Below are 27,579 nucleotides of genomic sequence, written 5' to 3'. Positions count from 1 at the left end.
TTGAATCCTGGACGGGCCTGAACCCCCAAAAGTATGAGAATCTGTACTTTACTAAGAAAGTGTTATCCCAAACATAACATTTGTTACATTTGACCACCTTCTAAATGGCATTGTGTGTTCATAAGTTTGGGGAATATCTCCATTCCTCTCCCATTCCTCTCCCATTGCTGTGTCACAGAGATACATCACTGTGAGGTGACAATACTACAGTGTTGAGGCATCAGTTATTCTTGCGCTGCCATTGTATGTCTGTCAGTCATCAAGACAGGAGTTCATGAGACAGCCTCTTCCTCTTGGCTCTGTTTTCCTCTGGAAGTACAGAAGGTGACAATATAACACGCTTGAATATACATGTCAATATACAGAACAGGACCCACTTGCACAACACGATCTTAGTGCTAAGATGATCGTAACTCCCATAGGCTTACAATAGTCTTAGTGCTAAGATCGCTTTGTGCTAGTGGGCCCAGAAAAAGCTGCAGGGTACTGGGGACAAGCCTTCATATACCCTGTGGCCCTGACAAGGCTAGGGTCAACATGCTGTTGTCTTGTGCTGCTGTGCTGCTGTGCCACTGTGGCTTACCTGCTGACTTCCTGGAGCTGCTCCTCACGGTTCGGCTGTTGTTCAGCTCCTCCAGGTTGTCTGGGTAGACCACCTGGCTCCACACCTCGATTTCATCTGAAACACACACATCCTAACATCAGACCACCTGGCTCCACACCTCGATCTCATCTGAAACACACACACCCTACATAAGACCACCTGGCTCCACACCTCGATTTCATCTGAAACAGGCACACCCAAACATAAGATCACCTGGCTCCACACCTCGATTTCATCTGAAACAGGCACACCCAAACATAAGACCACCTGGCTCCACACCTCGATTTCATCTGTAACACACACATCCTACATAAGACAACCTGACTCCACACCTCGATTTCATCTGAAACACACACACCCTACATAAGACCACCTGGCTCCACACCTCGATTTCATCTGAAACACACACACCCAACATAAGATCACCTGGCTCCACACCTCGATTTCATCTGAAACAGGCACATCCTAACATAAGACCACTTGGCTCCACACCTCGATTTCATCTGAAACACACACATCCTAACATCAGACCACCTGGCTCCACACCTCGATTTCATCTGAAACACACACATCCTACATAAGACAACCTGGCTCCACACCTCGATTTCATCTGAAACACACACATCCTAACATAAGACAACCTGGCTCCACACCTCGATCTCATCTGAAACACACACACCCTACATAAGACCACCTGGCTCCACACCTCGATTTCATCTGAAACACACACATCCTACATAAGACCACCTGGCTCCACACCTCGATTTCATCTGAAACACACACACCCTAACATAACACCAACTGGCTCCACACCTCGATCTCATCTGAAACACACACACCCTACATAAGACAACCTGGCTCCACACCTCGATTTCATCTGAAACACACACATCCTAACATAAGACAACCTGGCTCCACACCTCGATTTCATCTGAAACACACACATCCTAACATCAGACCACCTGGCTCCACACCTCGATTTCATCTGAAACACACACATCCTAACATCAGATCACCTGGCTCCACACCTCGATTTCATCTGAAACACACACATCCTACATAAGACAACCTGGCTCCACACCTCGATTTCATCTGAAACACACACATCCTAACATAAGACAACCTGGCTCCACACCTCGATCTCATCTGAAACACACACACCCTACATAAGACCACCTGGCTCCACACCTCGATTTCATCTGAAACACACACATCCTACATAAGACCACCTGGCTCCACACCTCGATTTCATCTGAAACACACACACCCTAACATAACACCAACTGGCTCCACACCTCGATTTCATCTGAAACACACACATCCTACATAAGACCACCTGGCTCCACACCTCGATTTCATCTGAAACACACACATCCTAACATAAGACAACCTGGCTCCACACCTCGATCTCATCTGAAACACACACATCCTACATAAGACCACCTGGCTCCACACCTCGATTTCATCTGAAACACACACACCCTAACATAACACCAACTGGCTCCACACCTTGATCTCATCTGAAACACATACATCCTAACATAAGACCACCTGGCTCCACACCTCGATTTCATCTGAAACACACACATCCTAACATAAGACCACCTGGCTCCACACCTCGATCTCATCTGAAACACACACATCCTAACATCAGACCACCTGGCTCCACCTGGAACTGGTTCACTAGAGTGCTATACTAGACACACAAAGCTTCTTACCAGAGTCCTCCTCTGCAAGCAGTGGAACTGGTTTACTAGAGTGCTATACTAGACACACAAAGCTTCTTACCAAAGTCCTCCTCTGCAAGCAGTGGAACTGCTCTACTAGAGTGCTATACTAGACAAACAAAGCTTCTTACCAAAGTCCTCCTCTGCCAGCAGTGGAACTGGTCTACTAGAGTGCTATACTAGACAAACAAAGCTTCTTACCAAAGTCCTCCTCTGCAAGCAGTGGAACTGGTTTACTAGAGTGCTATACTAGACACAGAAAGCTTCTTACCAAAGTCCTCCTCTGCCAGCAGTGGAACTGCTCTACTAGAGTGCTATACTAGACAAACAAAGCTTCTTACCAAAGTCCTCCTCTGCAAGCAGTGGAACTGCTCTACTAGAGTGCTATACTAGACAAACAAAGCTTCTTACCAAAGTCCTCCTCTGCCAGCAGTGGAACTGGTCTACTAGAGTGCTATACTAGACAAACAAAGCTTCTTACCAAAGTCCTCCTCTGCAAGCAGTGGAACTGCTCTACTAGAGTGCTATACTAGACAAACAAAGCTTCTTACCAAAGTCCTCCTCTGCCAGCAGTGGAACTGGTTCACTAGAGTGCTATACTAGACACACAAAGCTTCTTACCAAAGTCCTCCTCTGCCAGCAGTGGAACTGGTTCACTAGAGTGCTATACTAGACACACAAGCTTCTTACCAAAGTCCTCCTCTGCCAGCAGTGGAACTGGTTCACTAGAGTTCTATACTAGACACACAAAGCTTCCTACCAAAGTCCTCCTCTGCAAGCAGTGGAACTGCTCTACTAAAGTGCTATACTAGACACACAAAGCTTCTTACCAAAGTCCTCCTCTGCCAGCAGTGGAACTGGTTCACTAGAGTGCTATACTAGACACACAAAGCTTCTTACCAAAGTCCTCCTCTGCCAGCAGTGGAACTGGTCTACGAGAGTGCTATACTGGACACACAAGCTTCTTACCAAAGTCCTCCTCTGCCAGCAGTGGAACTGGTCTACTAGAGTGCTATACTAGACACACAAGCTTCTTACCGAAATCCTCCTCTGCAAGCAGTGGAACTGCTCTACTAGAGTGCTATACTAGACACACAAAGCTTCTTACCAAAGTCCTCCTCTGCCAGCAGTGGAACTGGTTCACTAGAGTGCTATACTAGACACACAAAGCTTCCTACCGAAGTCCTCCTCTGCCAGCAGTGGAACTGGTCTACTAGAGTGCTATACTAGACACACAAGCTTCTTACCAAAATCCTCCTCTGCCAGCAGTGGAACTGGTTCACTAGAGTGCTATACTAGACACACAAAGCTTCCTACAGAAGTCCTCCTCTGCCAGCAGTGGAACTGGTCTACTAGAGTGCTATACTAGACACACAAACTTCTTACCGAAATCCTCCTCTGCCAGCAGTGGAACTGCTCTACTAGAGTGCTATACTAGACATACGAGCTTCTTACCAAAGTCCTCCTCTGCCAGCAGTGGAACTGGTCTACTAGAGTGCTATACTAGACACACAAAGCTTCCTACCAGAGTCCTCCTCTGCAAGCAGTGGGACTGGTTTACTAGAGTGCTATACTAGACACACAAAGCTTCTTACCAAAGTCCTCCTCTGCCAGCAGTGGAACTGGTCTACTAGAGTGCTATACTAGACAAACAAAGCTTCTTACCAAAGTCCTCCTCTGCCAGCAGTTGAACTGCTCTACTAGAGTGCTATACTAGACAAACAAAGCTTCTTACCAAAGTCCTCCTCTGCCAGCAGTGGAACTGGTTCACTAGAGTGCTATACTAGACACACAAAGCTTCCTACCGAAGTCCTCCTCTGCCAGCAGTGGAACTGGTTCACTAGAGTGCTATACTAGACACACAAGCTTCTTACCAAAGTCCTCCTCTGCAAGCAGTGGGACTGGTTTACTTGAGTGCTATACTAGACACACAAAGCTTCTTACCAAAGTCCTCCTCTGCAAGCAGTGGAACTGCTCTACTAAAGTGCTATACTAGACACACAAAGCTTCTTACCAAGGTCCTCCTCTGCCAGCAGTGGAACTGGTTCACTAGACTGCTATACTAGACACACAAAGCTTCCTACCGAAGTCCTCCTCTGCCAGCAGTGGAACTGGTCTACTAGAGTGCTATACTAGACACACAAGCTTCTTACCAAAATCCTCCTCTGCCAGCAGTGGAACTGGTTCACTAGACTGCTATACTAGACACACAAAGCTTCCTACAGAAGTCCTCCTCTGCCAGCAGTGGAACTGGTCTACTAGAGTGCTATACTAGACACACAAACTTCTTACCGAAATCCTCCTCTGCCAGCAGTGGAACTGCTCTACTAGAGTGCTATACTAGACATACGAGCTTCTTACCAAAGTCCTCCTCTGCCAGCAGTGGAACTGGTCTACTAGAGTGCTATACTAGACACACAAAGCTTCCTACCAGAGTCCTCCTCTGCAAGCAGTGGGACTGGTTTACTAGAGTGCTATACTAGACACACAAAGCTTCTTACCAAAGTCCTCCTCTGCCAGCAGTGGAACTGGTCTACTAGAGTGCTATACTAGACAAACAAAGCTTCTTACCAAAGTCCTCCTCTGCAAGCAGTTGAACTGCTCTACTAGAGTGCTATACTAGACAAACAAAGCTTCTTACCAAAGTCCTCCTCTGCCAGCAGTGGAACTGGTTCACTAGAGTGCTATACTAGACACACAAAGCTTCCTACCGAAGTCCTCCTCTGCCAGCAGTGGAACTGGTTCACTAGAGTGCTATACTAGACACACAAGCTTCTTACCAAAGTCCTCCTCTGCAAGCAGTGGGACTGGTTTACTTGAGTGCTATACTAGACACACAAAGCTTCTTACCAAAGTCCTCCTCTGCAAGCAGTGGAACTGCTCTACTAAAGTGCTATACTAGACACACAAAGCTTCTTACCAAGGTCCTCCTCTGCCAGCAGTGGAACTGGTTCACTAGACTGCTATACTAGACACACAAAGCTTCCTACCGAAGTCCTCCTCTGCCAGCAGTGGAACTGGTCTACTAGAGTGCTATACTAGACACACAAGCTTCTTACCAAAATCCTCCTCTGCCAGCAGTGGAACTGGTTCACTAGACTGCTATACTAGACACACAAAGCTTCCTACAGAAGTCCTCCTCTGCCAGCAGTGGAACTGGTCTACTAGAGTGCTATACTAGACACACAAACTTCTTACCGAAATCCTCCTCTGCCAGCAGTGGAACTGCTCTACTAGAGTGCTATACTAGACATACGAGCTTCTTACCAAAGTCCTCCTCTGCCAGCAGTGGAACTGGTCCAGTTTGCTGGTTGTGCTGTAGACCCTCATTCTCCGCAGACTTGCGGGACTTGACAGAAGGTGCCGGTGTGGATGTTGCTACTGGTGGACCGAGGCTTGGGGATGCTGCGGCTGTTGTCACCTTGGATGCACGTCTGGTTCGGGGACTTGTGGCTGTGAGGGTGAAGAGATAAGAGATGTCAAGCATTAGTAGCACTTTCTATATAGAGACTTATGATTAATGAAAATATCAAAACAATTATTCTTTTGTCAAAGACTGTTGATAACTAGGTTTCAGATGGCAGACATATTTTAGAGACAAAAAAACAATATTAAGGCATTACAAATCTCATTTTTGGCTGAAGACAATATTTCAGCACAAAAATCAATTTTTTACCTTGAATCAGATATAAATGATTAACATGTTCTATCAATGCCAAAACCATATTTTTGTCACTAAACATTTTGTTATTTGCATATCTGTTTCTATACCCCTAAGAGACTCTTCTATTGTGAATTCTTACGACCAATGTCCAGGAAATCTGACAGTGGACAAATCTGTATAAGGTCTCAGCTGAAGTTTTCCTAAAGACATGAAACATTTATAGATATCAACTTCTTAGTTGTTGGTAAGGAGGTTGTTAGTCCCTATGTTCTTCTGGACGAAGCTTTTGAATTGATTGATGTCCTTCTGGACGAAGCTTTTGAACTGATTGATGTTCCTCTGGACGAAGCTTTTGAACTGATTGATGTCCTTCTGGACGAAGCTTTTGAACTGATTGATGTCCCTCTGGACGAAGCTTTTGAACTGATTGATGTTCCTCTTGACGAAGCTTTTGAACTGATTGATGTCCTTCTGGACAAAGCTTTTGAACTGATTGATGTCCTTCTGGACGAAGCTTTTGAACTGATTGATGTTCCTCTGGACGAAGCTTTTGAACTGATTGATGTTCCTCTGGACGAAGCTTTTGAACTGATAGACTGCCTCATCTCCATGTTGATGTCTAATCAAGTCTTTGACAGGTACTTAGAAGTTGTAAGAAGTTGTTATACATAAAAATGTCATGTCTTCATATCTTCCAAATGCCTATCAAAGACCAAGTTTTCCTATCTCGATCTTACCGTTTTCCTTCTGTCCTCCGGAGTGTTTGTGCTTGAGCCTGGCCTGAAACTCCTGCTGCTTCAGCTTCTGGCGAAGGATGCGCTCCTGCCGCGCTCGCTCCTCTTCATTCTTGAAGTTCCTGCAACATGCCAAGCATGTTACTCCCTCTTAAAGGTAAGGGCTATCTTCATACATCATACTTATTTACCTTTGAAACCACAAGGCCTTTTACAAAAATGTCAAATGTTATACTCGGGAATACACTTTCTTAGTAAAGTACAAATTCTAGTATTTTCTTGGGTTGAGTCCCATCCTTGATTCTCTCAGTGTGAGGCACCTTATTGCCTGCACACAAAGTCACCTATCTAACCGGGTTACACTCAGCTACCGAGGTTTCCACATAGTCCGACAACTGGTAGTCCAGATTACATACTTTGTGTACCCCTCTGACAAGAGTAAATTGGCACGGCTCCCACTTAGCGGTGCACACTTGGTTGATGCATGTCATCGCATCCCAATTACGTAGATCAATGCTTGTGATGTTAATCACAGTATTGTCTGATCTAGACTTCATTATTTTCATGCCCGCCAAATATAGCTGGTATAACACTGTGTGCATCATTTAGTAGGTAAACAAAGAACCAACCCTCTTGAACAGTATTAAGTTATATTAAGGAGTGACAGCTTCATGTGGGAGGAAAGTCGGAAGTAATGAAGATGTTTGGTTAAACCCATGAGCACAAGTATGGAGCTGACAAACCTAGAAACATAACCCGGCCTTACCAGGATTCGAACTCAAGATCATAGGTTTATGGCATGTCTAAGGGATGCAACTCTGCACAGTCAATTGCAGTGTCTTAGACGAAAGTGCCACAGACACCGTAATTGTGAAAACAGACCAAAACCACCAGACAAACTGATCGGTACCAAAATTACAAAATGCAAAACAAAAACGATTTTGTTCTACTCACATTTGCATTATTTATATACTCACCCTTTGGCTAGCATTTGTTCCACTAGGACAGAAGTGCTGACATATGTTCCATCCCCTCTGCTCTCAGTTTCCATGGTAACCATCTCCAATTCACTCTTGACCTTGTTCTGTTCATCCTCACTGACCTGGCCAGCACCTTCAGCCTCGACATTCTCGCCCTCCATGACAGCACAGGCTGCTGCAACATCCTCATCATCCAAGTTGAATGATGTATGAACCTCATCTTTCCCCGTCCCTGGCCTTGTGTTGGGCACCATCCTGACTGGGGGCTCACTGGAAGGGTGAGGTCTGGAGATCTTCGCTGTGCTGGGCACCACCCCAGCCGGCAACTCACTGGAAGGGTCAGGTCTGGAGATCTTCGCTGTGCTGGGCACAACCCCAGCCGGTCTCTCACTGGAAGGGTCAGGTCTGGGGGCCTTTGCTGAGTTGGGCACCACTCCAGCCGACGGCTCATTACCAGGGTCAAGTCTGGGGGTCTTTGCTGAGTTGGGTGCCACACTGAACGGAGGCTCACTGGAAGGGTCAGGTCTGGGGGCCTTTGCAACACTGGGCCCTGCCCTGTTCACTCCATATGCATATGGGCGGGGAAATGTTGACCTCTTGCGTGACTTTGCAATGGAGTTGTCAATTGTCTGATGCTTCATATCTTCCACCTTGTAAGCTTCTGGGGGCTGAAAGTAGCATGTAAGTGTATATTATGCTAAACAACACAAACACATATACACATAAAGTGTTTAGAGGCTGGACTGATACACCTGCAGGTTTAGGGGTTGGACTGATACACTTACAGGTTAGGGGCTGGACTGATACACCTCCAGGTTTAGGGGTTGGACTGATACACCTGCAGGTTAAGGGGCTGGATTGATACACTTACAGGTAATGGGCTTGTCTGATACACCTCCAGATTTAGGGGCTGGACTGATACACCTCCAGGTTTAGGGGCTGGTCTGATACACCTCCAGGTTTAGGGGCTGGACTGATATACCTCCAGGTTTAGGGGCTGGATTGATACACCTCCAGGTTTAGGGGATGGACTGATACACCTCCAGGTTTAGGGGCTGGACTGATACACCTCCAGGTTTAGGGGCTGGACTGATACACTTACAGGTTTAGGGGCTGTTCTGATACACTTACAAGTTTAGGGGCTGGACTTATACATTTATGTACAGGTTTAGGGGCTGGACTGATACACCTTCAGGTTGAGGGTTTGGACTGATATACTTACAGGTTTGGGGGTTCGACTGATACACTTCAGGTACTCCTTGTCTCCGAGACAGTTGCCCATACAGTTTCCAAAACTCCTGCAGAGAGAAACTTCAACATGAATTAACATGACAATACTGTTAAACATGACTCTCAAATATCACACCTTATTGTTTGAAGTAGTCTTTATTCAGCTAGGGCTGGGGTGGATGCATGTTCATTACCTGAGTATCTGACGTGTGTCAGACATTAGTGTCTACCTTTATTACCTTGTACATGTTATAAAGTAGACACAGTGGACGTACTTCATGCAAGTTTGATGATTGCAGTGAGTCAAGAATCAGTTTGTTTGTATATTTGTTTGTTTGTTTAACACCTCACTCAGTAACATTCCAGCAATATGATGGCAGTCTGTAAATAATCTAGTCTGGACCAGACAATCCTATGATTGACATCATAAGCATCAATCCATTGGATACGATGACATGCATCAACCAAGTCAGCGAGCCTGACCACCAGATCTCGTTAGTCGCCTCTTACGGCAAGCATAGTCGCCTTTTATAGCAAAAATGGGTTGCTGAAGACCTATTCTTATCCAGATCTTCATGGGTGCAAGAATCAGTTATGATTCATGTTGAACAGTGGCTCTAACAAGCAGAATATTTGGATGGATTTTTTTTGCAAATTAATCAAACATCACATCTTTAGAGAACAATATTTACAAGCCTGAATGAATGTTCTTCTTGTCATAATGTTATCTCAACAAACACAATTCCATAGATGACATAGATGACAGTCAACAAAATCATGTGATGTTAGATCCAGGTGCTTAAAATTCAACATGGACAGTAAATTCTGTAACCTGTGCTACCAAATGGCTCTATTCACTCATAGTCTTCAAGGGGCGGTCGGGTAGCCTAGTGGTTAAAGCGTTCGCTCGTCACGCCGAAGACCCGGGTTCGATTCCCGACATGGGTACAATGTGTGAAGCCCATTTCTGGTGTCCCCCGCCGTGATATTGCTGGAATATTGCTAAAAGCGGCGTAAAACCATACTCACTCACTCAAGGTCTTCAAATTAAGTTATAACTCAGGATATAGGCTGCATAAAAAATGGTTCTTGGGCATATTTTTCTCAAAAGTGAGAAGGGCTGTGGGACTTTACTTATATATTTTTTTTTATTGAAAACAAATGTGATGCAGGAGGAACACTTCTTTCCCACCAGAATACCAACAAACACAACTAACACAAATTGTTCTCGGCCCTTTAGGAAAATGGCAGTTGTCAAGTATTTAATTTAATGGATAAGAGAGTATGCTTGGTATCACATGGGAAAATATTTTTTAATGGCAATAAAAATGGCTTACGTTTAAGAATTAATGTGACTCACCATGTCCAATCACCATTTCCTTCTTTGTTTTGCCTTACAAGTGTGGGCGTAATTACCACACAGACAGGTCAAATATAAATCTCACATGTTACCTATGCATCATATCTGTAATGAAGTGAGTTAGTGATGACAGACAAGTACTCAACATGCTCAACAATGTTATAGAATGCTACTGACTTGAGAGCTCTCTTGAGTCCATCAGTGACAGCCTCCTTCCTCGCCTTCTCGATAGACAAAGCCTTAGACCGGAGTCCCTCACTCACTCCATACCCGATGTCCTCATGGTACACTCCATCCTTGACACACGTAATACACAGGGTTAGAACAGGCTGTCCTTAGACCGCAGTCCCTCACTCACTCCATCCTTGACACACATAATACACAGGGTTAGAACAGGCTGGCCTTAGACCGCAGTCCCTCACTCACTCCATCCTTGACACACATAATACACAGGGTTAGAACAGGCTGGCCTTAGACCGCAGTCCCTCACTCACTCCATCCTTGACACACATAATACACAGGGTTAGAACAGGCTGGCCTTAGACCGCAGTCCCTCACTCACTCCATCCTTGACACACATAATACACAGGGTTAGAACAGACTGGCCTTAGACCGCAGTCCCTCACTCACTCCATCCTCCACACACATAATACACAGGGTTAGAACAGGCTGGCCTTAGACCGGAGTCCCTCACTCACTCCATCCTTGACACACATAATACACAGGGTTAGAACAGGCTGGCCTTAGACCGCAGTCCCTCACTCACTCCATCCTTGACACACATAATACACAGGGTTAGAACAGACTGTCCTTAGACCGCAGTCCCTCACTCACTCTATCCTTGACACACATAATACACAGGGTTAGGACAGGCTGGCCTTAGACCGCAGTCCCTCACTCACTCCATCCTTGACACACATAATACACAGGGTTAGAACAGGCTGGCCTTAGACCGCAGTCCCTCACTCACTCTATCCTTGACACACATAATACACAGGGTTAGAACAGACTGGCCTTAGACCGCAGTCCCTCACTCACTCCATCCTTGACACACATAATACACAGGGTTAGAACAGGCTGTCCTTAGACCGCAGTCCCTCACTCACTCTATCCTTGACACACATAATACACAGGGTTAGAACAGGCTGGCCTTAGACCGCAGTCCCTCACTCACTCTATCCTTGACACACATAATACACAGGGTTAGAACAGGCTGGCCTTAGACCGGAGTCCCTCACTCACTCCATACCCGATGTCCTCATGGTACACTCCATCCTTGACACACATAATACACAGGGTTAGAACAGGCTGGCCTTAGACCGCAGTCCCTCACTCACTCCATCCTTGACACACATAATACACAGGGTTAGAACAGACTGGCCTTAGACCGCAGTCCCTCACTCACTCCATCCTTGACACACATAATACACAGGGTTAGAACAGGCTGGCCTTAGACCGCAGTCCCTCACTCACTCCATCCTTGACACACATAATACACAGGGTTAGAACAGGCTGGCCTTAGACCGCAGTCCCTCACTCACTCCATCCTTGACACACATAATACACAGGGTTAGAACAGGCTGGCCTTAGACCGCAGTCCCTCACTCACTCTATCCTTGACACACATAATACACAGGGTTAGAACAGGCTGTCCTTAGACCGCAGTCCCTCACTCACTCCATCCTTGACACACATAATACACAGGGTTAGAACAGGCTGGCCTTAGACCGCAGTTCCTCACTCACTCCATCCTTGACACACATAATACACAGGGTTAGAACAGGCTGGCCTTAGACCGCAGTCCCTCACTCACTCCATCCTTGACACACATAATACACAGGGTTAGAACAGACTGGCCTTAGACCGCAGTCCCTCACTCACTCCATCCTCCACACACATAATACACAGGGTTAGAACAGGCTGGCCTTAGACCGGAGTCCCTCACTCACTCCATCCTTGACACACATAATACACAGGGTTAGAACAGGCTGGCCTTAGACCGCAGTCCCTCACTCACTCCATCCTTGACACACATAATACACAGGGTTAGAACAGACTGTCCTTAGACCGCAGTCCCTCACTCACTCTATCCTTGACACACATAATACACAGGGTTAGGACAGGCTGGCCTTAGACCGCAGTTCCTCACTCACTCCATCCTTGACACACATAATACACAGGGTTAGAACAGGCTGGCCTTAGACCGCAGTCCCTCACTCACTCTATCCTTGACACACATAATACACAGGGTTAGAACAGACTGGCCTTAGACCGCAGTCCCTCACTCACTCCATCCTTGACACACATAATACACAGGGTTAGAACAGGCTGTCCTTAGACCGCAGTCCCTCACTCACTCTATCCTTGACACACATAATACACAGGGTTAGAACAGGCTGGCCTTAGACCGCAGTCCCTCACTCACTCTATCCTTGACACACATAATACACAGGGTTAGAACAGGCTGGCCTTAGACCGGAGTCCCTCACTCACTCCATACCCGATGTCCTCATGGTACACTCCATCCTTGACACACATAATACACAGGGTTAGAACAGGCTGGCCTTAGACCGCAGTCCCTCACTCACTCCATCCTTGACACACATAATACACAGGGTTAGAACAGACTGGCCTTAGACCGCAGTCCCTCACTCACTCCATCCTTGACACACATAATACACAGGGTTAGAACAGGCTGGCCTTAGACCGCAGTCCCTCACTCACTCCATCCTTGACACACATAATACACAGGGTTAGAACAGGCTGGCCTTAGACCGCAGTCCCTCACTCACTCCATCCTTGACACACATAATACACAGGGTTAGAACAGGCTGGCCTTAGACCGCAGTCCCTCACTCACTCTATCCTTGACACACATAATACACAGGGTTAGAACAGGCTGGCCTTAGACCGCAGTCCCTCACTCACTCTATCCTTGACACACATAATACACAGGGTTAGAACAGGCTGTCCTTAGACCGGAGTCCCTCACTCACTCCATCCTTGACACACATAAAGAGGACACGGATGGCCCAGTCGTTTTAGGCGCCACAATTCTCTGTGCAGAGTTATGTCCCCTGAGCACGCCAGAAACCTATCACTGTGGGTTCGAACCCTGGTTCGCCCCGATTATGTTTCTATGTTTGTCAGTACCATACCCGTGCTCGTGGGTTTCACCAAAGTGGTAAACGTCTAAGACCTGCATCACTTCAGGCTTTCCTCCCACATGAAGCTGACACGCCAGGATATAACTGGAATACTGTTAAAAGGGGCGTTAAACCAAACTCACTCACTCATCCACACTCACACACATAATACACAGGTTTAGAACAAGCTGGCCTTAGACCAGAGTCCCTCACTCACTCACTCACTCACTCTATACCTGATGTCTGCATGGTACACTCCATCTTGACACACATGATACACAAGTGAATGAGTCTTGTTTTTCACCCTTGTCAGCAATATTTCACACAGATAACAGAGACAGAGATAAGAGAGACCATAAACAATCAAATGGGCGAGCACTACAAAACCGGCTTTTGTCCAGACAAGTTCAAGCAGCCACACACATGTGCATGCACATTGTCAGACCTTCACGCAGAAGGGGGGCGGTCGGGTAGCCTAGTGGTTAAAGCGTTTGCTCGTCACGCCGAAGACCCAGGTTCGATTCCCGACATGGGTACAATGTGTGAAGCCCATTTCTGGTGTCCCCCGCCGTGATATTGCTGCAATATTGCTAAAAGCGGCGTAAAACAATACTCACTCACTTACGCAGAAGGTATTGTACTGAGATTGGTTTGGGCTGCCCCTGCCCTTTACCATGATTCTTGATGTTTCCTCACCTTCAGCTGAACTTTGACCAGAGCACTGACACCAACATAAAAGCGGCCATTGTTATGATCAACAAAATCTGAAAAAATAATTTGAATTCCTTGAACATTATTTCCTCCTAAAGGAATTATACAAAAATTCAATCTCTATTGCAAACTCCATACAAGTTGTCTCAGCCATGTAAGCAATAAGAATAATCTCACTCAACAAACTAAGAACCAGTCACAAATCATGACAGGGATTCACAACAGCCAATTAAACAGGCGAACCAATCCACATTCTAGAGCCACTACATTGTCCGATATTAGAAATACCTAGAGTTGTTTTTGACAAACCGCTAGTTGTTATCGATATTTTGGAGTGACATTGAGTGAGACAGTGTGAGACACAGGGTGAGACACAGAGTGAGATACAGAGTGAGTGTGCAAAACAGAGTGAGACACTGAATGAGACACAGAGTGAGACACGAGTGAGGCATGGAGTGAGAGTGTGAGAAATAGAGTGAGACACAGCGAGAGAAATAGAGTGAGACACAGAGTGAGAAATAGAGCGAGACACAGTGTGAGAAATAGAATGAGACACAGCGTGAGAAATAGAGTGAGACACAGCATGAGAAATAGAGTGAGACACAGAATGAGAAATAGAGTGGGACACAGAATGAGAAATAGAGTGAGACACAGAGTGAGACACAGTGTGAGAAATAGTGAGACACAGCGTGAGAAACAGAGTGAGACACAGCGTGAGAAATAAAGTGAGACACAGTGAGAAATAGATTGAGACACAGAGTGAGAAATAGAGTGAGACACAGTGTGAGAAATAGAGTGAGACACAGAGTGAGACACAGTGTGAGAAATAGTGAGACACAGAGTGAGAAATAGAGTGAGACACAGCATGAGAAATAGAGTGAGACACAGAGTGAGACACAGTGTGAGAAATAGTGAGACACAGCGTGAGAAACAGAGTGAGACACAGCGTGAGAAATAAAGTGAGACACAGTGAGAAATAGATTGAGACACAGAGTGAGAAATAGAGTGAGACACAGTGTGAGAAATAGAGTGAGACACAACATGAGAAATAGAGTGAGACACAGAATGAGAAATAGAGTGAGACAGCATGAGAAATAGAGTAAGACACAGAGTGAGACACAGTGTGAGACATAGAGTGAGACACAGCGTGAGAAATAGAGTGAGACACAGAGTGTGACACAGTGTGAGAAATAGAGTGAGACACAGCGTGAGAAATAGAGTGAGACACAGTGTGAGAAATAGAGTGAGACACAACATGAGAAATAGAGTGAGACACAGTGTGAGAAATAGAGTGAGACACAGCGTGAGAAATAGAGTGAGACACAGAGTGAGAAATAGAGTGAGACACAGAGTGAGAAATAGAGTGAGACACAGTGTTAGAAATAGATTGAGACACAGAGTGAGAAATAGAATGAGACACAGTGTGACACACGGAGTGAGACACAGAGAGAGACAACATAAGGATGACTCCCTACACTGCTACATCAGCTTACCCACAGTCTGGTGAGACACAGAGTGCGACCAACCATTGAAGCCAAACGTCTCATTAGCGAGATTGATCAGTCGCCATCCCTCGATGTAGGCCAGCTGAAACATAACATGTAATTCCTGATTCTTTAATCATCCTTATTATACCTTCAATATTCAAAGTTCTATCATAAAATCTACTACAGTGAAATCTCATTCACTCAAACTGCATCAAGCTAAAATATTTCAAGTTAAAGGCTTTTGATAATGACAGCATAATGCAGTATGAAGTTGGATATGTAATCTTCATGAAACAAACAGAACTAAACCCACCTGTCGACTGTATATTGTGTTGGACATATTAACAACATGTTCAGTATCTGTCATCTGCATATTGTGTTGGACATAATAATAGCATTAAACATGATTAATAGCAGAATCTGCCGTCTTTTTATTGTTCCATAAATACAAGCTTTGCAAAAAAAATAGAATCAGTCAACTGCTTAGTGTACCAGGTATAATATTTATTATTAGTACTGAAACCTACATGTTGTCTACTTAAAGATGCACAAACAAGCTTCATCCGGAGAAGTTTATGACAGATGAATATTTTCAAAGAGAGGGAACATTTCATTCAGTAGAATGATTTCTTTATGTTTAAAATTATAAATTTAAATAATTTTCTTGAATGACTAAAGGCATAAAGACATATTAGCCAGTATTGATGTTTATGGATCACAGAACAATCCACTCACCAAAATATACTGAACAACAAAAGTTCCTGTGACATTGAATAAGATAAGTTATGTTTTTTACCAAATCTAAAACAATTTAGGTTTGCAACAGATAAAAGACTCCTGTAAGTGTTCAAATGGTTTAATTTGCCATAATGACTTGAAAATGAAAATGCGTGATTTCATAAAAAACATGAACATGCCAAAATGTCAATTTACAAATCAATAGCGTGTGTGTCCACCACTGGTTTGCGTTTCAAGCAACACATCTTCGTCTCATGGAATGGACCAGGCGTCGCACAAAGTCCTGTGGAATATCTGTCCATATCTGCTGGAGCATGTTTCGAAGTTCCTGGAGTGTCTGTGCAACACGTGGTTGACGTTGAAGGCGCCGATCCATCTCATCCCACATGTGCTCAATTGGTGAGAGATCAGGGGAGCAAGCCGGCCAGGTGATGACATTCACGTTGTTTTGTTGAAGAGAATCCTGAACAAGTCGAGCAATATGAGGCCGGGCATTGTCATGTTGAAAGGTAATGCCTGGGCCATGATGATGCAAAAACGGTAGAACAACAGGGCTGATGATCTCATCGTGGTACCGCAGCCATTGAGATTTCCCTCTACCACTATCAAACGGGTCCTCTGTCTTGCTGTAATCTCACCCCATACCATAATGCTGCCGCCCCCGAACCGATCTTCTTCCATGACACAATGATTGACATAATGTTCACCTCGACTTCAGTACACTCGAATCCGTCCATCGCTGTGGCTGAGGTGAAAACGAGACTCGTCAGTGAATAGAACTTGTCCCCACTTCATGGCCGTCCAGCGTAGATGCTGTCTGCACCACGGTGGTTTCCTGTCAAAATGGGACATCTGGTGGATCTTCTGGCGACAATCCCTGCACATCTGAGGCGACGACGTACGGTTTGTGAAGATATTCGTTGAAGGCCAAGGATGCTTCTTGCAGTCACTGTTGCTGGCTGGAATCGATTTCGTAGGTGTGTTGTTCGAATGCAGTTGTCAAGTTGATTATTGGTTACGCGTGGCCTGCCTTTCCGAGGATGGTGTCTGACTGCATTCGTCTGTTGCCAATGTCGATAAACACCAAACGGTGTTTCTGTGGACGTTGAATTGTCTTGCAACATCACGTTGACTCGATACTGCTTCAAGCATACCAATGGCTCGCAGACGCTAATTTTCAGACAGGCGTGGCATTTCGTTACGTTGAATAATTGCGTAATTTTGTTGTTTTTCTGAGTGGTTGTTGTCAGCACGATGCTAAACAATGCATATGAAATCCCGTTAATGCACATGTTTTTATACCCATTCTTGGGTAGTGAAACGCATGGGGCTTGCATAAAAGTAAACTTTTGCATAGAATGCATGCTTTTCTGTAGCAGTTGCATTTTTGTGACTTGATTCCATACATGTACTACAATATTGAAAACCAAACTTTACTTGTTTGAAAAATACACAAAAATATTGGTGTCACAGGAACTTTTGTTGTTGAGCATATACTTTTGAGGGAACGCTTGATAATTTCTATGCATAAAGGTCTAGCACTGACAGATCATCGTGACAACAAAAAGGCCATGGTTGTGTCAGGAGATCAGGGGGAAAGGTGGAAGCGCTGCAACTTGCACACTCACCAACTCCAACCATTGCTTCAACTGAGGACATCCCACTACGGGTCACGTCAGACCGACCTTGCGCGAACTTTGACCGACCAATGGAATGACCAATCAGGAGGCAGCTTTCTCATGCTTTACGGCACTAATTTCAAATTGGCGACTACGCTTCGAAGCATATTTTGACAAATTCTCGATTACAAATTTGAAACCTGAACAAAAGAACATTCTCCAATGGCTAATATATGGTCTAGATTGTATAGAGTAGGTCGTTAAGCCGGTAAATATCGCTCGGAATACCCCATGTTAAAGTTTTCGCGGTTGCATGATTAGAAATTACATTCCGACTGTCACTTTCTTAATCTGGCAAGCGATGCTCTGATTGGTTGGATGAAAGGTCGTTCTGACATGACCCCTAATGGGATGTCCTCAGATCTTTGTTTAGCGGTAGCGAGAACTGAGGTCTGATTTAAATGAGATTGTAACTATCCCATCTAACATCACATGTCTCACTCAAGTAGGTTAGTTATCAGAGACACAGCCAGGAGCAGGCTGTTATAGCGTCTGGTTGCAGATACGTCAACGTTGGGTGTGTCAAAAGAAGACATGGACCACAGACTACATTGCTCTGAGTGTCCACTTCGCATGCACTCCCTGACCCCGTCCGCTGAGGAAGTCAGCACTGACTGACACACAGATGGTAGTATTAGAACAATACAGATGATAGTCAACAGTCGACTCAGTCCCTGCATGGAGACAGGAAATGTACGACAATACCACAACAGCATGCACACAAAATCCTCCCACCGCCTGACAACGGCAGAGAGCAGACTTTGCGAGCAGGTGATTGGAGCTCCATTAAATGTGAGCCAGTATTAAAGAGAGGTAGACACCTGGTGGTCCATGACACCACGTGGCAGCATCCGAAGATGGCTGTTCCAGGTGTCCTCTCCCCCTCTGTGGTGCATAGTATAGTATTGGGTCATTGATAGAATGAGTTAGGATGACTACTATCATTGGAGGCAAGTATAAGTAATATAAAAAAACATGAACAAGAAAATGAAGAAAAACAATCTTAAAAAAAGCATGGCATAGACCTTGGCATGTGGCGATTTAATGACAATTCATGTCCGTAAAATCTGAGAACTTAATTGCAATTGCGATTAAAATGATTGTCAATAGGACACAGATCACCACATCTTCCCGAGGCAAGGGAGTTAACTGACTTTAAAAGTCCAGTTGCCACATTGTCGAACTAGGCTGGAATTCCTGGGCTCAACAGTAGCGCCATCAGTGGTTATTACGAGTTATGTCCCTTCTAAGCCTCTCATATTTACCAACCAGATTCCAACTCTCGTATCACTTGCATTTGTTTAAAAAAAAAATGTCTGCGCCCAGTCAATACGATCTGATCTATATTGTGATAAAACGGGTCTTACATAGCGAAGTGCATCAAAGCATGTGAACACCTTGATTAAATACATGAAAAGACTTGGAAAATATCAAGTTGGCGGTGCACATGCTTTGCAAATCCTGCAATCGACAGAAATCTGCATGTCATTTTATGAACCGGATTTAGATTTATGTGCGCGATTTTGATTGGACTGTGCATAGACTCATTAGTCCAGCCAAAATGTAACTCCATAATACCAGCCTAGTTCAGCAAGTTTGGAAACTGGACTTTCATAGTCTGTTAACTCACTTGCCTCAGGAAGATGAGATCACTATGAAGTGAGAGCGTGAATGAGGTTTAAACTGTAATCAAGAATACAACCATGATTACACATGAAACAATAAACGGATGTTAAAAAGAACAACATCCAGGGATATATCTTGGATTCCACCCTAAGTGCCCTTGCAATTGGGAAAAAGCTGTGAGATTGTTCAAAATTGGATTTTTTACTGTTCTTATTTTCGTAAATTCTGAGGTATTGGGACATTTCTAATTCAAATTGGGAATTGTTTCTGTCATTTGCTGCAGACTTGGGGCCAAATATCCACCTCTGAACAGGTCTAGATAAATCCCTGAATATCAAAGGTTTTTTTGTTTTTTTTTTGTAAGGATTGTTTGATCCTGTGAGCTGCTGGAGGAGTCTCGACATGGTGACACATGGAGTCAATGTGTGTGGAAATAGCAAGACTGCACGTTTTGCCTGCTCACCTTGAGTCCTGCAGCGCCCGTTCTCTGGCTGATGAACTCTGGGCCGAGTCGCTGGCGGAGAGCATTCTGGATGGCACTGTGTTCCTCATCGGAGAACTCAGCCTACAGTAAATACACACATGTACACATCAGCCTACAGTAAATACACATATGTACACATCAGCCTACAGTAAATACACACATGTACACATCAGCCTACAGTAAATACACATATGTACACATCAGCCTACAGTAAATACACATGTGTACACATCAGCCTACAGTAAATACACACATGTACACATCAGCCTACAGTAAATACACATATGTACACATCAGCCTACAGTAAATACACACATGTACACATCAGCCTACAGTAAATACACATTTGTACACATCAGCCTACAGTAAATACACACATGTACACATCAGCCTACAGTAAATACACATATGTACACATCAGCCTACAGTAAATACACACATGTACGCATCAGCTTACACTAAATACACACATGTACTCATCAGCCTACAGTAAAAACACATATGTAAGCATCAGCTTACACTAAATACACACATGTACTCATCAGCCTACAGTAAATACACACATGTACACATCAGCCTACAGTAAATACACATGTGTACACATCAGCCTACAGTAAATACACACATGTACTCATCAGCCTACACTAAATACACATATGTACACATCAGCCTACACTAAATACACATATGTACACATCAGCCTACAGTAAATACACACATGTACACATCAGCCTACAGTAAATACACATATGTACTCATCAGCCTACAGTAAATACACACATGTACACATCAGCCTACAGTAAATACACATATGTACACATCAGCCTACAGTAAATACACACATGTACACATCAGCCTACACTAAATACACATATGTACTCATCAGCCTACAGTAAATACACATATGTACACATCAGCCTACAGTAAATACACATATGTACTCATCAGCCTACAGTAAATACACATATGTACACATCAGCCTACAGTAAATACACATATGTACACATCAGCCTACAGTAAATACACATATGTACACATCAGCCTACAGTAAATACACATATGTACACATCAGCCTACACTAAATATACATATGTACACATCAGCCTACACTAAATACACATATGTACACATCAGCCTATACTAAATACACACGTGTACACATCAGCCTACACTAAATACATATATGTACACATCAGCCTACAGTAAATACACATATGTACACATCAGCCTACACTAAATACACATATGTACACATCAGCCTACACTAAATACACATATGTACTCATCAGCCTACAGTAAAAACACACATGTACACATCAGCCTACAGTAAATACACATATGTACTCATCAGCCTACAGTAAATACACATATGTACACATCAGCCTACAGTAAATACACATATGTACACATCAGCCTACACTAAATACACATATGTACACATCAGCCTACAGTAAATACACATATGTACACATCAGCCTACAGTAAATACACTTATGTACACATCAGCCTACACTAAATACACATATGTACACATCAGCCTACAGTAAATACACTTATGTACACATCAGCCTACACTAAATACACATATGTACACATCAGCCTACAGTAAATACACTTATGTACACATCAGCCTACACTAAATACACATATGTACACATCAGCCTACACTAAATACACATATGTACACATCAGCCTACACTAAATACACACATGTACACATCAGCCTACACTAAATACACATATGTACACATCAGCCTACACTAAATACACACATGTACACATCAGCCTACAGTAAATACACATATGTACACATCAGCCTACACTAAATACACACATGTACTCATCAGCCTACAGTAAATACACATATGTACACATCAGCCTACACTAAATACACATATGTACACATCAGCCTACACTAAATACACATATGTACTCATCAGCCTACACTAAATACACATATGTACACATCAGCCTACAGTAAATACACATATGTACACATCAGCCTGCACTAAATACACATATGTACACATCAGCCTACACTAAATACACATATGTACACATCAGCCTACACTAAATATACATATGTACACATCAGCCTACACTAAATACACATATGTACACATCAGCCTATACTAAATACACACGTGTACACATCAGCCTACACTAAATACATATATGTACACATCAGCCTACACTAAATGCACACATGTACACATCAGCCTACAGTAAATACACATATGTACTCATCAGCCTACACTAAATACACATATGTACACATCAGCCAACAGTAAATACACATATGTACTCATCAGCCTACAGTAAATACACATATATACTCATCAGCCTACAGTAAATACACATATGTACACATCAGCCTACACTAAATACACATATGTACTCATCAGCCTACACTAAATACACACATGTACTCATCAGCCTACAATAAATACACATATGTACTCATCAGCCTACAGTAAATACACATATGTACTCATCAGCCTACAGTAAATACACATATGTACACATCAGCCTACACTAAATACACATATGTACTCATCAGCCTACACTAAATACACACATGTACTCATCAGCCTACACTAAATACACACATGTACACATCAGGCTACAGTAAATACACACATGTACACATCAACTCAATATTCTGCTGCCAATTTGATTAAATTCTGCAGCCAAATATGTACATTTCTGCACACAAATCTGAAAAGTTTTAAGCTTAGTTTTCATGAATTTCATAGTTTTGCAACTGTTTCACGCATGGCAAGCATTTTTATGATAAACTTATCCATGACTAGAACAGCTTATTAAAGTAAATCTGGAGATCACTTGTGTGACCATACAGACATGCACTCTCTCAAACTGCAGGTTTACTTTGTGAATCATGCTGTGAATTAAGCGAGTAGCTTATGTTCATTTCTTCAGAGCTCCAGATAAGTTTGTGAGCAATTGAGTTTTTACTCTAGGGTTTCTATTTTATTTGGGTTATTACATTTTTCATTGGGTAACCAATATTTTTTCATTGATCTATTCATCACTCTATTGGGTTTTTCCCAAAATTAGGGAACATTTTAAGATTTAAAATAAATGAAATAATGTTTTAGATGTATATAAATGTTTTAAATATATAGGCTTGACTCGGAAAGAAAATTAGCTTGTTATTGCGTTTCGGAAATTAGCTCCTTTGAACGCATGCTGAAAAAGCTTCATTCTATATTTATGAGAGCTTTTTTTATACATTTGAATTTTTCATTCAATGCATGCGTTTCTGTACGCAAGTTAATTGAAAGTAATTGGGTTTTGAATATTTTTTTCTATTTTACGCAAATACGCTGCTTATCTGTAGCTCTGTTTCTCACTGGCTTCAAATAATAAAGATTGTCAAAAGTTATTTATATTTTGTGTATGTAGCCTAGGTGTGTACTTTAAGCAATGTGGCATTACGGTTTTAACCATACCATCGCCACTCAAATACCAGAGGCATCAGAATGACACATCCCACCGGCCCCCACAATAACAAAAGGCAACAATTCAGACCCTGGTTAATACATGTACCATGTTTGGATGAAAAGTTTTTCATGGTTTTCAAGTTATGCTCTGGAAATGAAATACGGACAGACAGACCAGATGGTGACCATTTCCGCATACAGTATACGCAGGGGGGTGATACAAGGAATTCATGATGCTTGATGCCCTATGAATCAGAAAAGTCACACACTGTAACCATCTGATGCCCAGCTAAGTTGGCGTTTACATCACACGTTGGTTGGTTGGTTTGTTATTTAACGCCGCACTCAGCAATATTCCAGCTATATGACGGTGGTCAGGAAATAATCAAGGCTGGACCAGACAATCCAGTGATAAATATCATGAGCATCGATCCATGCTTTTGTTTTTTTATTGTTTGTTGTTTAACGCCGCATTCAGCAATATTCCAGCTATGTGACGGCGGTCTGTAAAATAATCAAGTCTGGACCAGACAATCCAGTGATTGACATCATGAGCATCGATCCACGCAATTGGGATCGATGACATGTATCAACAAAGTCAGCGAGCCCAACCACCCGATCCCATTAGTCGCCTTTTTCGACAAGCATAGTCGCCTTTTACGGCAAGTATGGGTTGCTGACGACCTATTCTATCCCTGAATCTTCATGGGTCTCGATCCATGCACATGGGATTGATGAGATGCATCAACCAAGTCAGTGAGTCTGACCACCCGATTCTGTTAATTGCCTTTTACGACAAGCATAGTCGCCTTTTACAGCAAGCATACGTTGATAAAGACCTATTCTTCCCCAGATCTTCACGGATCACATCACACATATGTACAGGGGATTTATTCTGTTACCATACGTTCATTAACCAGTGTTAACCATCATCATTAAAGCCACACATTACTCATATCAAACAAAAAGTTATGTTACTACAGAATAATACCACATCAAATCAGAACCCATCCGCAGACATACGGAGCAGTGACACCAGTACACATTGTCTTCAGAGTCCTTTTATGCATGCTTCAGTGACTCTACTCAACAACACGAAAAGCCAGGTCCTGTAGTTGGAATTGAAAATTCACAATTTCATGAGTGAGTGAGTTGGATTTAACGCCGCTTTTAACAGTATTCCAGTTATATCATGGCGTGTCAGCTTAATGTGGGAGGAAAGCCCGAAGTGATGCAGGTCTAAGACGTTTACCACTTCGGTGAAACCCACGAGCACGGGTATGGTGCTGACAAACCTAGAAACATAATCCGGGCGAACCGGGATTCGAACCCACAACCATAGGTTTCTGGCATGCCCAAGGGACGCAACTCTGCACAGCGAATCGCGGCGCCTTAGACGACTGGGCCACCCATGCCCCCCCCACAATTTCATGAGGCCACCTTGACGCCGTGATATAATTGGAATACTGTTAAAAGCGGTGTTAAACCCATCTCACTCACTCACTCACTTATGTTAATACTGCTCCATGACACATAATGCATGGTACAATTAAAGGGACAGGATGTTGATCATTCTGAAGCTTTGTTTGTGAACAATAGCCGAAACCCCCAAGCTTACTCGGCTCTGCTTGCCTTATTCTGCAAGAGAAGTTTCTGCTCCAGTGACCACACTGCGGGTGTAGGCTTATCATGTGACCAGACTTTTCTCTTGTTTGTAAACAAATGCACTTATTCTGAAATAAGAACAGACGGGCCTAATGCAAGCCTTTCGGTGCACTCGGTGCTGTTTTGTTTAATTATATAGACATGCCACTACAACTGCAACAGTGAGGTGCATGACAAAATAGCTTTACTCTTCAAAGTGATCATATCCCTAGCTTTCCGTTGGGCTTCAATGACAGCATGTGGAGGATGAATGCGCAAATGGGAATAGTTTGTCATGTTTTAGGATATTTTTTTATTAAGTTGTGTTCATCTTAATGTGAAAACTCATCTAAAATGAAAAATGTAAAATGTAGGTAGTCTGCTAGGCTGGCCGCAAGGACCTCTGGTTAAGAGGGTTATTGGCTTCACACAGCCGAGGCATTTATATTGTAATCTAGGTGTTGGTAATCACTGGCTTCTAATCTAATGAAATTGACAATTAGTATTTTGTAACTCATCCGTTATGGACGTGATGTCACACCCGGAAATTATTTCATGCATGATTTAAAAATACACAGAACTGTCGACATACTGTCCCTTTGATACAACAATGAAGGTCGAATGTAACCAATGAATTATACATGCCAAGTTTTATATATGTATATATACGTGCAGATTCTATTAATCAACACTGGAACATCTCTACATTTTGGAAGTCATAAGCTAAGCTTACCAAACTGGACAACATTTGGCACAGGGTCATCAAAAATTCATAAATCCACCTCTGATTGAATCATGTTTTGAGGCATAAATATTGATCATCTAGAAAAAAAAAGAGGCAACAATGCAGTTTACCGGGCACAGCCCCAGCTCTACCATCCAGTCAATTACCGCGCTATAGTGCTACCACTGTCTCGCTATACCGTTACTGTGCCTCACACTCCGGTGAATCTCGCTTCACGATCTGACACCCGTTTTCGGTCTCAGGGAAACTTACACGTCTTTACGATCCAACACCCGTTTTTGGTCTTAGGGAAACTTACACGCCTTTACGACCCAACACCCCTTTTCGGTATTTGGGAAACTTACACGTCTTTACAATCCAACACCCCTTTTAGGTTCTTAGGGTTGGTTAGCTTGCTTTGGGCAAGGGTTAGCCATAGTTTCTTACCTTTCCAAGCATTAATCCAGTAAATCCGATTGGTCGGTCATGTTGACATAAACAATGGCGGGTGTGGTTTCAAGAAAAGATTAATGGGAGAGCAGATGGTGACGTCACACGCAAGCGCAATTCATTGTTTCCTGAATTACGCATGCTTGTTAATGGGGTGCTAATGACCCGTTAAACGAGCACTGATTACGTGTAAAAGCGCTCGTGGTCCAGTTGTAGAGTGTCGGCTAATTAACGCATTAATTAACGCATTAATTAGCCAAGCTGGTGAGCCGGGGAAGCACTTTCGAGCCCCCGCAGCGCTAACTGGATCTGAAAAAGTGCGCCCGGTAAAGTGCACTTCTCCCCTCCAAAAAAACTTCAGAATCCTGTACGTTACAATGACGTCTAGAATACTATGGTGCGCATATGAAACGAAGATAATTATTGTCACTGTCTAAGTCGAGTTGTAGCCTAATATGTCGTGGGAGTATGTGAGTATGCACTGCGAAGTTTCAGATGCCAAACTCACCAAGTCAATAGATTCAAATCGAGACATGAGAGAATATTTTACCTGTCCAAAACACGCGGGCTTGGGCTCCATTAGAATCTTCCTTATGTCTCTCGTTGATCGGTACTCATATCAAATTTAAATTTACCGCCATGGCACGGTAGATTTGACATTTTGAATCCCGCAAATTCAACAAGCCACTACAACATTTCAGACGAATACATTTGTATCGTCATTTCGTTCTTTTGTCCTTAATTGTACCCTGCTTTTAACAGACTTGTGACAAGCAGTGTCGTTATTTCAATACACTGAAATATCTCAGAAAACTCGATAAAAAATAACATCAACAATAACAAATTTTCAGAAACCGGAAACGGAACAAGTTCATGCACCATGGTTGGGATGCAAGATCCGGACCAAACCGTAAAATATCCTAACATTAAACCGGAGAGTACACACACTGAAAAGATTCGATACATTTATATGAACTGGTTCCTAGAAAACACATTTAAAAAATATTTTTTCCCTATGACATAACAAAAACTCTGTATACTGTGGTGAGGTGAATTCATGAAACGGGGTTTCAACAGATCATATATTGCGCTCATATATAGCCACATGTCTGTGATTGTACTTGTCC

The 27,579-nt window shown here is 43.3% G+C and overlaps 1 protein-coding gene across 1 annotated transcript; it reads right to left on the bottom strand.

Moving 5' to 3' along the window:
* On the bottom strand, positions 1 to 27,316 carry LOC124136324 (DNA repair and recombination protein radC-like). The gene is made up of 11 exons (XM_046502228.2): positions 27,003 to 27,316; positions 20,150 to 20,251; positions 15,650 to 15,743; positions 14,142 to 14,209; positions 10,477 to 10,595; positions 8,932 to 9,007; positions 7,707 to 8,377; positions 6,733 to 6,851; positions 5,599 to 5,784; positions 584 to 679; positions 1 to 309 (listed from the first exon to the last, which is right to left on the bottom strand). The coding sequence occupies exons 1-11, from the start codon at positions 27,030 to 27,032 to the stop codon at positions 260 to 262; spliced, it is 1,611 nt and encodes a 536-aa protein (XP_046358184.2). The 5' UTR covers positions 27,033 to 27,316; the 3' UTR covers positions 1 to 259.
* Between the last annotated feature and the right edge of the window lie 263 nt (positions 27,317 to 27,579).

This window comes from Haliotis rufescens, unplaced genomic scaffold (assembly GCF_023055435.1).
Source record: "Haliotis rufescens isolate VD_foot unplaced genomic scaffold, xgHalRufe1.0.p SCAF_16, whole genome shotgun sequence".
Classification (NCBI taxonomy): Eukaryota; Metazoa; Mollusca; class Gastropoda; order Lepetellida; family Haliotidae; genus Haliotis; species Haliotis rufescens.
The sequence above is the reverse complement of the archived record's forward strand: the minus strand, read 5'-3'. Positions and strand labels throughout refer to the sequence as shown.

What these genes read in the sequence shown, in the direction of transcription:
- LOC124136324 (XM_046502228.2), bottom strand. Translation starts at nt 27,032, where the DNA reads ATGGAGCCCAAGCCCGCGTGTTTTGGACAG. An exon ending in TGTGTCTCACCAGACTGTGG is followed by an intron (nt 14,210 to 15,649) that starts GTAAGCTGATGT and finishes TTATTTTTTCAG; the next exon opens with ATTTTGTTGATCATAACAAT. An exon ending in TGGTCAAAGTTCAGCTGAAG is followed by an intron (nt 10,596 to 14,141) that starts GTGAGGAAACAT and finishes ACGTGTGTCAAG; the next exon opens with GATGGAGTGTACCATGAGGA.